The following is a 12,385-nucleotide window of genomic DNA, read 5'->3' on the forward strand; positions in this document are numbered from 1 at the left end:
GCTGAGTCGATTTGTTTAAGCCTCATAGAACAAAATCAGAACTAAGAAAAATTATTTATTTATTTATTTATTTATTTATTTATTTATGTTCAGTCTTCGGTTAGTCCTCACCTGCTGGTCTTTATGGACCTAATACTGCTTTGCCTTGAATGTTCCACAGTGTGGCATTAAACCTGTAAACATTGACAGTAAACACAGTCCAGTGGAGGCGGAGTCTTCCGTCTCTTTCCCACAGTCCGTGAACGTCGCATTAAAGCGCCAGGCCTGACCCGCTGCGCCTCATGTGAGTTTACACTTTCTCTCTCTTTTCTGTCACTTTTCTGTCACTTTTCTCCTCTTTTCTCCTCTGTTCTGCCGCTCCTCTGTCTCTCCTGACGCGCTCCGCTCCTCCTGCACCTCCTCCTGCACCTCCTCCTCTGCTCCTCGCGCACAGGTGACTCTTTAGACACTTTCGTCCCTCAGTTTGTCTTTAGCTTCGGGACAGGGCGGTTAGCCGCACCGCTGCGGCGCTCTGCTGCGGGATAGTGCAGTGGACATGGTTTTTGCGCAGTTTAACCGCGCAAACCTCTTCACACGTTGCGCACACAGGCTCTTCATGACTCTGTGCGTGTTTTGTGAGGGTCGCTGCGGTTTTGACGCTGTTTCTTGTGTTTGTTTTGCGCATGTTGTGCTCGTGCACCTGTCACAGAGCGGACTCTCGCGCGGAGTTTGGGTTTTTCCGCTCAAATACAAGTTTAAATTTGTGCGCCATCTTCTGTTAAAGTCACATAAAATATAAATGTCGCATAAAGGATTTCCCTCCCGTTTACGCCCTGCTCCAGGCCGGTTTCACTTCCTGGTTGACGCACAGGTGACGCACAGGTGAGGCACAGGTGAGACACTTTGGACACGTTTGGCGCAGTTGTGGAGCGGGGGGAGGTGAGACGGGGGGAGGTCGTGGGAAAGGCGGGTTGCGGGTTAGATTCCGTGTGTTTGAGCTGATAACACGTGTCCTTTGAGTTTGTGCAAATAAAGAGAGAAGAGCAGGGTTCAGTTTCACTGTTTAAACCCGAGATACACAAAAGAAACAGATTTACAAAACAGACAAGTCTGTGTGTGTTTCTGTATTTTGTGTCTCTGTGTGTCGTGTCTCTGTGTGTTTCTGTATTTTGTGTCTGTGTGTCATGTCTCTCTGTGTTTCTGTATTTTGTGTCTCTGTGTGTCGTGTCTCTGTGTGTTTCTGTATTTTGTGTCTCTGTGTGTCATGTCTCTGTGTGTTTCTGTATTTTGTGTCTCTGTGTGTCATGTCTCTGTGTGTTTCTGTATTTTGTGTCTCTGTGTGTCATGTCTCTGTGTGTTTCTGTATTTTGTGTCTGTGTGTCATGTCTCTCTGTGTTTCTGTATTTTGTGTCTCTGTGTGTCGTGTCTCTGTGTGTTTCTGTATTTTGTGTCTCTGTGTGTCATGTCTCTGTGTGTTTCTGTATTTTGTGTCTCTGTGTGTCGTGTCTCTGTGTTTCTGTATTTTGTGTCTCTGTGTGTCGTGTCTGTGTGTTGTCTCTGTATTTTGTGTCTCAGTGTGTCTGTATGTCGTGTCTCTGTGTGTCGTGTCTGTGTGTGTCGTGTCTCTGTGTGTTGTCTCAGTATTTTGTGTCTCTGTGTCGTGTCTCTGTGTCTTGTCTCTGTATTTTGTGTCCCAGTGTGTCGCGTCTCTGTGTGTCGTGTCTCTGTGTGTCTGTGTCCTGTCTCTGTGTGTCGCGTCTCTGTGTTGCGTCTCTGTGTGTCGCGTCTCTGTGTGTCTGTGTCGTGTCTCTGTGTGTCGTGTCCCTGTGTCGTGTCTGTGTGTCGCGTCTCTGTGTCTGTGTGTCGTGTCTCTGTGTGTCGTGTCTCTGTGTGTCGCGTCTCTTTGTCTCTGTGTGTCGCGTCTCTTTGTCTCTGTGTGTCGTGTCTCTGTGTCTCTGTGTGTCGCGTCTCTGTGTGTCGCGTCTCTTTGTCTCTGTGTGTCGTGTCTCTGTGTCTCTGTGTGTCGTGTCTCTGTGTGTCGTGTCTCTGTGTCTCTGTGTGTCGTGTCTCTGTATGTCGTGTCTCTGTGTGTCTGTGTGTCGTGTCTCTGTGTCTCTGTGTGTCGTGTCTCTGTGTCTCTGTGTGTCCTGTCTCTGTGTGTCATGTCTCTGTGTCTCTGTGCCGCGTCTCTGTGTCTCTGTGTGTCCTGTCTCTGTGTGTCGTGTCTCTGTGTGTCTATGTGTCGCGTCTGTGTGTCTGTGTGTCGTGTCTGTGTCGTGTCTCTGTGTGTTACGTCTGTGTGTCGTGTCTCTGTGTCTCTGTGTGTCGTGTCTCTGTGTGTCGTGTCTCTGTGTCTCTGTGTGTCGTGTCTCTGTGTGTCGTGTCTCTGTGTGTCGCGTCTCTGTGTCTCTGTGTGTCGTGTCTCTGTGTGTCGCGTCTCTGTGTGTCGTGTCTCTGTGTCTCTGTGTGTCGTGTCTCTGTGTCTCTGTGTGTCGTGTCTCTGTGTCTCTGTGTGTCGTGTCTCTGTGTGTCGTGTCTCTGTGTCTCTGTGTGTCTATAGAGTTGTGTTGTTTTGAGTCTGTTTTATTAAAACTGTGATTTATAAACTGTGACCTCTGATCCCAGCTGGAGCATGACATCATCACAATCTGGACCAATCAGAAGGACAGATCAGAGCCACAGCTTCAGTGATTCACTTTGATTCACTTTGATTCACTTTGATTCACTTTGATTCACTTTGATTCACTTTGATTCACTTTGAGCCCAGAGTTTTTAAACTGAAATCAAATAAAGGATTTGATCAGAGAGAAACGAGTCTGAAACAAGTAATAGAGTACTGTACTTAAGTAAAGTAATAGAGTACTGTACTTAAGTAAAGTAATAGAGTACTGTACTTAAGTAAAGTAATAGAGTACTGTACTTAAGTAAAGTAATGGAGTACTGTACTTAAGTAAAGTAATAGAGTACTGTACTTAAGTAAAGTAATAGAGTACTGTACTTAAGTAAAATAATAGAGTACTGTACTTAAGTAAAGTAATAGAGTACTGTACTTAAGTAAAGTAATAGAGTACTGTACTTAAGTAAAATAATAGAGTACTGTACTTAAGTAAAGTAATAGAGTACTGTACTTAAGTAAAGTAATAGAGTACTGTACTTAAGTAAAGTACAGACCTGAGTAAAAGTAAGAGTACTGTACTTAAGTACAGATACATAAAAGTTATACTTAAGTACATTTTACAGTGTGTACTTTTTACTTTTACTTGAGTACGTGTGAACAGTATCTGTACTTTTGTACCTGCTGAAAAGACTGAGGTTTATTTAACACAAAAAAACAAAAATATACAAATAAAAACAGAAAAAAACGATGGATTCAAAATTCAGCTCAAATATTTATCAAAATCTCAAAATATGTGAGAAATACTTTTACTTTTTTACTCTCTAAGTACATTTAAAACAGGTCAGACCCAGGAACTCCGAGCTGCAGGTCAGACTCAGGTCAGGCTCAGGTCAGACTCAGGTCAGACTCAGGTCAGACTCAGGTCAGGCTCAGGTCAGACTCAGGTCAGACTCAGGTCAGGCTCAGGTCAGACTCAGGTCAGACTCAGGTCAGACTCAGGTCAGGCTCAGGTCAGACTCAGGTCAGACTCAGGTCAGGCTCAGGTCAGGCTCAGGTCAGACTCAGGTCAGGCTCAGGTCGGACTCAGGTCAGACTCAGGTCAGACTCAGGTCAGACTCAGGTCAGGCTCAGGTCGGACTCAGGTCAGGCTCAGGTCAGGCTCAGGTCAGACTCAGGTCAGGCTCGTTCTGTGTCGTGTTCGAGATATTTCACTGACGCTGGAGTGAATTTTAATTTTAACTGAATAATCTGTGATTTTGTTTTTTGTTCAGACTCTGAGGAGAGAATCATGTTGGAAAATGTCCCGACGAGTAAGAATCTACTTTATATTTATTTAAAGATCAAACTGTCCTGATGTTTACTCGTCACACACAGACCTGGAGTTGTGTTTCGTTTCATTCACATGTTTAACACGCAAACCTGCAGATTTAAACACTCTGTTCCACCTTGTGATGTCATCATGTGGTGATACAGGAAGTGCTCCACTGTGTTTTTAAACTCCACCTTCACTAGAATCATTTGGATCATTTCAGTCCTGGAGTTGTCTCTTATCTCGACTGAACTAAAGGTAAAAGGAGGAGTTAATGTGAAAACTACCACTTGATGACATCACAAGGTGGAACAGAGCATTTTGATCTTTGTAGATGTAACAGACGAATAATAAAGTGACTCAAACATGTGAATGAAACAAAACACAAGTCCAGTGTTTGAGGAGGAAACGTTAGAACACGACTTCATACATGTGTGTCCCTCTCTGTGTCTCTGTGTCTCCATCTCTGTGTCTCTGTTTCTTTGTCTGTGTCTCCGTCTCTGTCTCTCTGTCCCTGTCTCTGTGTCCATCTCTCTGTCTCTGTGTCTCCGTCTCTCTGTCTCTGTGTCTCCGTCTCTGTGTCTCTCTGTGTCTCCGTCTCTGTGTCCCCGTCTCTGTGTCTGTGTCCCCGTCTCTCTCTGTCTCTGTCTCTGTGTCCCAGTCTCTCTGTGTCCTCTTAAACTGTCCCCCTCTGTGCTGTGTCCAGTGTCGTCTCTGGAGCGGCAGCAGGTCCTGGCCGCTCTGGACAGACTTCAGTCCAAACTTGTCCAGAGAGAAGAGTGGACTCACAGCGACAACATGAAGAACCTGCGGGAGGCGCTACAGAGCCCCCTGTTCAGCCACATACTGACCCTGCAGCAGTCCATCAAGCACCTGAGACAGCAGGTACTACTAAGAGTACTACTGCGGGTACTATGGGTACTACTGCGAGTACTATGGGTACTACTGCGGGTACTACTGCGAGTACTACTAAGAGTACTACTGCTGTACTCTCTGTGGGTCTCTCTCTGGTTTAGTCCCAGTACTTTATACAGTTTCTGTCAATATTAAAATGAGCTGATGGATAACTAATTTCTTGTCTTTCTTTCTCCTCCTTTACTCCACCCCCCCTCCTCTCTTCCTCTCTCTTCTCCTCCTCCTCTCTTCCCCTCCTCCTCTCCTCCTCCTCCTCTCTCCTCTCTCCCCCTCTCTTCCTCCTCTCTCCTCCTCCTCTCTCCCCTCTCCTCCTCTCCTCCTCCTCCTCCCCTCCTCTTTCCCCTCCCCCTCTCCTCCTCCTCTCCTCCTCTCCTCTCCTCCTCTCTCCTCTCCTCCCGTCCTCTCTCCTCCTCCTCCTCTCCTCCTCTCCCCTCCTCCCCTCCTCCTCCTCTCTCCTCTCTCCTCCCCTTCTCCTCCTCTCTCCCCTCCTCTCCCCTCCTCCTCCCCTCTCCTCTCTCCTCCTCCTCTCTCCTCTCTCCCCCTCTCTTCCTCCTCTCTCCTCTCTCCCCCCTCCTCCTCCTCTCTCCCCTCCTCCTCCTCCTCCCGTCCTCTCCTCCTCCTCCTCCTCTCCTCTCCTCCTCCTCCTCTCCTCCTCAGTTAAACACTTTACCTGCTGACTCTCACACAGACTTCAGTTTCTCTCCTAAAGGGCAGCTCATCCTCAGCTCAGTGGCTCCGCCCCCTGGCTCTTCTGTGTCCAATCAGAGCGCTGTGAGCACACACCAGGCCCCGCCCTCCACCTTTGATCTGCAGAAGTGGATCTCCACCAACGCGAAGGTCAGACATTTAGAACTTTATCAGATAAATCTACGAAGCTCCTCAGTGTTTTTAAAGTTCACAGTCCTCCACGACCTCAGAGCGAGAGTTTAGAGCCGTCGAATTAAACCTGATATTTACAAGTCAAACACACACTGGAGCTGTGTTTTGTTTCATTCACATGTTTGAGTCACTTTATTATTAGTCTGTCACATCTACAAAGATCAAAACGCTCTGTTCCACCTTGTGATGTCATCAAGTGGTAGTTTCAAAGTGAACTCCTCCTTTTACCTTTAGTTCAGTCGAGATAAGAGACAACTCCAGGACTGAAATGATCCAGATGATTCTAGTGAAGGTGGAGTTTAAAAACACAGTGGAGCACTTCCTGTATCACCACATGATGACATCACAAGGTGGAACAGAGTGTTTTCAGTTTGAGAGAAGAACTCAGCCTATATATTCAGGGTGTGCTTAGTCCCGGTTCAGTCCCGGTTCAGTCCTGGTTCAGTCCCGGTCTAACCCTCGGTCTGTCCCTCAGGGTCGTCTCACTGAGGCGGTGTCTCTGTCCCGTCCTGTCTCTGGGGGTCTGGGCTTCAGTGTGGTCGGTCTGACCCCAGGGGGCAGCAGCTGTCAGGGGGTGTTCATCAAGCATGTGCAGCCTGGAGGAGTGGCCCACAGGTAACACACCTGTCACATCAGCCGCTTCAGTCCTGTTTCAGTCCTGTTTCAGTCCTGCGTCAGTCCTGTTTTAGTCCTGTGTCAGTCCTGCTTCAGTGCTGCTTCAGTGCTGCTTCAGTCCTGTTTCAGTCCTGCTTCAGTCCTGGTTCAGTCCTGTTTCAGTCCTGCTTCAGTCCTGTTTCAGTCCTGTTTCAGTCCTGTTTCAGTCCTGTTTCAGTCCTGCTTCAGTCCTGCTTCAGTCCTGCTTCAGTCCTGTTTCAGTCCTGCTTCAGTCCTGCTTCAGTCCTGTTTCAGTCCTGCTTCAGTCCTGCTTCAGTCCTGTTTCAGTCCTGCTTCAGTCCTGCTTCAGTCCTGCTTCAGTCCTGCTTCAGTCCTGTTTCAGTCCTGCTTCAGTCCTGTTTCAGTCCTGTTTCAGTCCTGTTTCAGTCCTGTTTCAGTCCTGCTTCAGTCCTGTTTCAGTCCTGCTTCAGTCCTGCTTCAGTGCTGCTTCAGTCCTCTCCTCTCTGTTTCAGGAGCGGTGGTCTTCAGGAGGGGGATCAGATCTTGGTGATAAATGGCCGAGCGTTGGAGCCGGGGGTCAGCCAGCAGGAGGCGCTGTCCCTGCTGCAGAGCGGAGACTCTGTGGAGCTGGTGGTCGCTCGAGACACGCCCCTGAACGCATCACCGGCGCCCGAGAGGACGGCGCCCGAGAGGACGGCGTACGCCCCGCTGCAGACGGCTCACGTGGACACGGTAAGACCGGACTGTGTGCGGCTAAACGGGTCAAATCCTCACACTCCAGGGCCTGAGCAGGACTAGAGCAAGAGCTGGACACGGGTCAAATACAGAGACAACCCAGAGACACTGAGGGTCACTCTCCTCCTCCTCTCTCCAGTCCTGGTCCGGTCCTGGTCCAGTCTTGGTCTAGTCCTGGTCCAGTCCTGGTCAGGTCCTGGTCCAGTCCTGGTTTAGTCCTGGTCTAGTCCTGGTCCGGTCCTGGTCCGGTCCTGGTCCGGTCCTGGTCTAGTCCTGGTCTAGTCCTGGTCTAATCCTGGTCCGGTCCTGGTCCGGTCCCGGTCCGGTCCCGGTCTAGTCCTGGTCTGGTCCTGGTCCGGTCCTGGTCCGGTCCTGGTCTAATCCTCTCTTCAGTCTCAGTGGGGTCACGTGGAGCAGATCGAGTTGGTGAACGATGGATCTGGACTTGGATTTGGGATCGTTGGAGGAAAGACCGGAATCGTGGTCCGGACTTTGCTTCCCAACAGTGTGGCCCACAGAGTGAGTCCTGTCCACAAAACACGACCCGAACGCGACCCGAACGTGACCCGAACGTGACCCGAACGTGACCCGAACACGACCCGAACACGACCCGAACACGACCCGAACGTGACCCGAACGTGACCCGAACGTGACCCGAACACGACCCGAACACGACCCGAACACGACCCGAACGTGACCCGAACGCGACCCGAACGTGACCCGAACGTGACCCGAACGTGACCCGAACACGACCCGAACACGACCCGAACACGACCCGAACACGACCCGAACACGACCCGAACGTGACCCGAACACGACCCGAACGCGACCCGAACGTGACCCGAACACGACCCAAACACGACCCGAACGTGACCCGAACGTGACCCGAACGTGACCCGAACGTGACCCGAACGTGACCCGAACGCGACCCGAACGTGACCCGAACACGACCCGAACGTGACCCGAACACGACCCGAACACGACCCGAACACGACTCGAACGTGACCCGAACGTGACCCGAACACGACCCGAACGCGACCCGAACGTGACCCGAACACGACCCAAACACGACCCGAACGTGACCCAAACACGACCCGGGTCTGTGTGTGACGAGGAAACGTCAGGACAGTGATTGACGACACGTGTTTATGTCATGGGCGTGTCACGTGTTTATGTCATGGGCGTGTCACGTGTTTATGTCATGGGCGTGTCCTTCTCTTCAGGACGGGCGTCTTCGCACCGGGGACCACATCCTGTCCATAGGCTCCGCCCCCACGGCTCACCTGAGCAGCGAGCAGGTGGTGTCGGCGCTGCAGGCCTGTGGGAGCCGTGTTAGCATGATCATCGCTAGGGACTACAAAGGTCAGAGGTCACCGGGCCCACCCCCTCCACCTGACTCCGCCCCTGTGTCTGCACTGGCCCCGCCCCCTCCCAGAACCCAACCACAGAGACGAGTCAGCAAAACGGTCAGTACCTCTAGTCCCGGTCTAGTCCTGGTCTAGTCCTGGTCTAGTCCTGGTCTAGTCCTGGTCTAGTCCTGGTCTAGTCCCGGTCTAGTCCTGGTCTAGTCCCGGTCTAGTCCCGGTCTAGTCCTGGTCTAGTCCTGGTTTAACTTGTTTCTGTTTCAGCCCAATCTGGACGGATACGAGATCCATGAAGTTTCTCTGACGAAGAAACAAGGACAGAGTCTGGGCATCTCCATCATCGGATACAACCCCCTCACCAGCCAAGGTCTGGACCGGGACTGGACCGGGTCTGGACCGGGACTGGACCAAAACCGGACCGGGACTGGACCAAAACCGGACCGGGACTGGACCGGAACTGGACTGGACTGGGACTGGACTGGACCAGGACTGGACAAGGTCTGGACCGGGACTGGACCGGGACTGGACCGGGACTGGACCAAAACCGGACCAAGACCAGACCGGGACCGGACCAAGACTGGACTGGAGCAGGACTGAACCTTGTTTCTTCTGTTCAGACGCTGTGGGGGTGTTTGTGAAGAACGTGGTCCCGGGCAGCGCCGCAGAGCAGAGCGGGAACATCCGAGTCCACGACCGGATCCTCGCTGTAAGAAATGTCCCACAGAGGAGCTTTAATGGGGGTTCTGATGTCACACACAGACCTGGAGTTGTGTTTTGTTTCATTCTCACATGTTTAACACACAAACCTGCAGATTTAAACACTCTGTTCCACCTTGTGATGTCATCATGTGGTGATACAGGAAGTGCTCCACTGTGTTTTTAAACTCCACCTTCACTAGAATCATCTGGATCATTTCAGTCCTGGAGTCGTCTCTTATCTCGACTGAACTAAAGGTAAAAGGAGGAGTTCACATGAAAACTACCACTTGATGACATCACAAGGTGGAACAGAGCGTTTTGAGTTTTGTAGATGTAACAGACTCATAATAAAGTGTGACTCAAACATGTGTGAGGCGGTGGATTAAAGCTCACTCCGGTGCATTTGTCTGGTCTGAACAGCTGAATGGTGTGAGTCTTCATGGTCGGACCAATCAGGAGGTTCTGGAGGTGATGAAACAGACGGGGCAGACGGTGGTTCTGACGCTGGTGCGCAAGAAGAGGGCGCTAGAGAGGTCCCTGGACAAAGGTACGAGACCCCGCCCACACGCACACGCACGCACAGAAACAGGGCGTGGCCTCGGGGGTAGAGCGCAGCACAAAGCGGCAGGGTTTTGAGTTTGAGTCTCAGCTCTGACCTTTTACTGTTTCACCAAATTCTGACCTTGAAAAGCAAATGTTTATGGGAGGGCATCTGACACAGAGACAGGAGGATGGGAGGGCATCTGACACACAGAGACAGGAGGACGGGAGGGCATCTGACAGATTGTAGTAAACTCTTCTCTTTTGTTCCATTTCGACTCTTTAACAAAACCATTTCAACTTTGGAAAGTCTGAACTCTGAAAGAACAACTTTGTCCATTATTACTTCAGCGTTTGTTACTTCTCCCCCTCTCCTCCTCTCCTCCTCTCTTTCCTCTCTCTCTCTCCTCCTCTCTCACACTTCTCCCTCCTCTCTCCTCTTTCTCCTCTCTGTGTTTTCCATTCCATGTTCTCTCCCGTCTCAACCTCATTGCCTCTTCCTCCTCTCTCTCCTCTTTTTTAGGTTATAAACACAGATCTGTTGAACTGGACTCTCTCCCCTCTCCTCTCCTCCTCCTATCCTCCTCTCCTCCTCCTTCTCCTTCTCTCCTTCTCCTTCTCTCCTTCTCTCCTTCTCCTCCTCCTCCTTTTCTCCTCCTCTCCTCCTACTCCCCTCTCCTCCTGCTCTCCTTTTCTCTCCTCCTCTCCTTCTGCTCTCCTCCTCCTCTCCTCCCCTCTTCTCCTCCTCCTCTCCTCCCCTCTCCTCCTCCTCCTCTCCTCCCCTCTCCTCCTCTCCTCCTCCTCTCCTTCTGCTCTCCTCCTCCTCCTCGCCCTCTCTCCTCCCCTCTCTCCTCCTCGCCCTCTCTCCTCCCCTCTCTCCTCCTCCTCCTCTCCTCTCCTCCTCTCCTCTCCTCCCCTCTCCTCCCCTCTCCCCTCCTCCTTCTCTCCTCTCCTCTCCTCCCCTCTTCTCCTCCTCCTCTCCTCCTCTCCTCTCCTCCCCTCTCCTCCCCTCTCCCCTCCTCCTTCTCTCCTCTCCTCTCCTCCCCTCTTCTCCTCCTCCTCTCCTCCTCCTCTCCTCTCCTCCTCCTCCCCTCCTCCTCCTCTCCTCCTCTCCCCCTCCCCTCTTCTCCTCCTCCTCCTCCCCTCCTCCTCTTTATTTCAGATTATAGAGATGGATCTCTTTACCTCGGCGCTGAACACTTTCAGATTAATACAAAAGCGTCGTCCATTTTTCCTCCGGCCTGTGGTCAGTGTCCGAGTTTTATTTACCCGCAGAAGAAGAACGGCCTTATCTGAACAACATAAAATAAAAATACAAAACTTTAGATTGGCTTTAAAGCTGCACTGTGGAACTTTTCTGATGGAGTGTGGCATTAAACTTTTCCATTTTAGAGATTTTATATGAAAATACCAGAGAATGAGACTGGCTCAGGTCCGAGTCAGGTCCAGAGCGAGGTCCAGGGTCGAGTCAGGTCCAGAGCGAGGTCCAGGGTCCAGAGCGAGGTCCAGGGTCGAGTCAGGGTCCAGAGCGAGGTCCAGAGCGAGTCAGGGTCCAGAGCGAGGTCCAGGGTCGAGTCAGGTCCAGAGCGAGGTCCAGAGCAAGGTCCAGGGTCCAGAGCGAGGTCCAGAGCGAGGTCCAGAGCGAGTCAGGGTCCAGACCGAGGTCCAGAGCGAGTCAGGGTCCAGAGCGAGATCCAGGGTCCAGAGCGAGGTCCAGGGTCCAGAGCGAGGTCCAGAGCGAGGTCCAGAGCGAGTCAGGGTCCAGAGCGAGGTCCAGGGTCCAGAGCGAGGTCCAGAGCGAGGTCCAGAGCGAGGTCCAGAGCGAGTCAGGGTCCAGACCGAGGTCCAGGGTCGAGTCAGGGTCCAGAGCGAGGTCCAGACCGAGGTCCAGACCGAGGTCCAGAGGACGTCTTCATAAAGGACAGAGTGTGTTTTTTCGTGGTAACTGCTGCAGTATCTTGTGATCGTAAAAATAATGACAGTGTGTTCACCTGTGTTCACCTGTGTGTTCACCTGTGTGTTCACCTGTGTGTTCACCTGTGTGTGTGTTCACCTGTGTGTGTGTTCACCTGTGTGTTCACCTGTGTGTTCACCTGTGTGTTCACCTGTGTGTTCACCTGTGTGTTCACCTGTGTGTTCACCTGTGTTTACCTGTCTGCTCAGTGGAGAGGGGAGAGTCTCGTGTCTCCCTGAGGAGGTCGGTGGAGCTGAGGCCACGGACACAGAGTCGACAGGAGCAGAGCCACAACACAACCAGAGGTCAGAGGTCACACACATCTGACACTCAGGGAGGGCATCTGATCTAATCTAAACTGGGATTAAAGATGGACTAGAACTGGACCAACATAAAACTAATCTAAACCAGGACTAAACCAGGACTGAACCAGAACTAAACCAGGACTGAACCAGGACTAAACCAGGACTAAACCAGGACTAAACCAGGACTGAACCAGGACTAAACCAGGACTAAACCAGGACTGAACCAGGACTAAACCAGGACTAAACCAGGACTAAACCAGGACTAAACCAGGACTAAACCAGGACTAAACCAGGACTAAACCAGGACTAAACCAGGACTGAACCAGGACTAAACCAGGACTAAACCAGGACTGAACCAGGACTGAACCAGGACTAAACCAGGACTAAACCAGGACTAAACCAGGACTAAACCAGGACTAAACCAGGACTAAACCAGGACTAAACCAGGACTAAACCAGGACTAAACCAGGACTG

General features: G+C 51.2%; 1 protein-coding gene across 1 annotated transcript in view; it reads left to right on the forward strand.

Annotated features, from left to right (window-relative positions):
• The first annotated feature begins 267 nt into the window (after positions 1-267).
• patj (PATJ crumbs cell polarity complex component) overlaps positions 268-12,385 on the forward strand; it is a 53,833-nt gene continuing 41,715 nt past the window's right edge. The window contains exons 1-12 of the mRNA XM_055221221.1: positions 268-283; positions 3,868-3,906; positions 4,612-4,790; positions 5,478-5,657; positions 6,175-6,314; positions 6,827-7,046; positions 7,443-7,568; positions 8,273-8,515; positions 8,678-8,780; positions 9,031-9,119; positions 9,533-9,659; positions 11,816-11,911. Coding sequence (XP_055077196.1) covers positions 3,885-3,906; positions 4,612-4,790; positions 5,478-5,657; positions 6,175-6,314; positions 6,827-7,046; positions 7,443-7,568; positions 8,273-8,515; positions 8,678-8,780; positions 9,031-9,119; positions 9,533-9,659; positions 11,816-11,911 — 1,525 coding nt within the window. The 5' untranslated portion in view covers positions 268-283; positions 3,868-3,884. The remainder of the gene's footprint in view (positions 284-3,867; positions 3,907-4,611; positions 4,791-5,477; positions 5,658-6,174; positions 6,315-6,826; positions 7,047-7,442; positions 7,569-8,272; positions 8,516-8,677; positions 8,781-9,030; positions 9,120-9,532; positions 9,660-11,815; positions 11,912-12,385) is intronic.

The sequence above is a fragment of the Periophthalmus magnuspinnatus genome, chromosome 4, assembly GCF_009829125.3.
Source record: "Periophthalmus magnuspinnatus isolate fPerMag1 chromosome 4, fPerMag1.2.pri, whole genome shotgun sequence".
Lineage (NCBI taxonomy): Eukaryota > Metazoa > Chordata > Actinopteri > Gobiiformes > Gobiidae > Periophthalmus > Periophthalmus magnuspinnatus.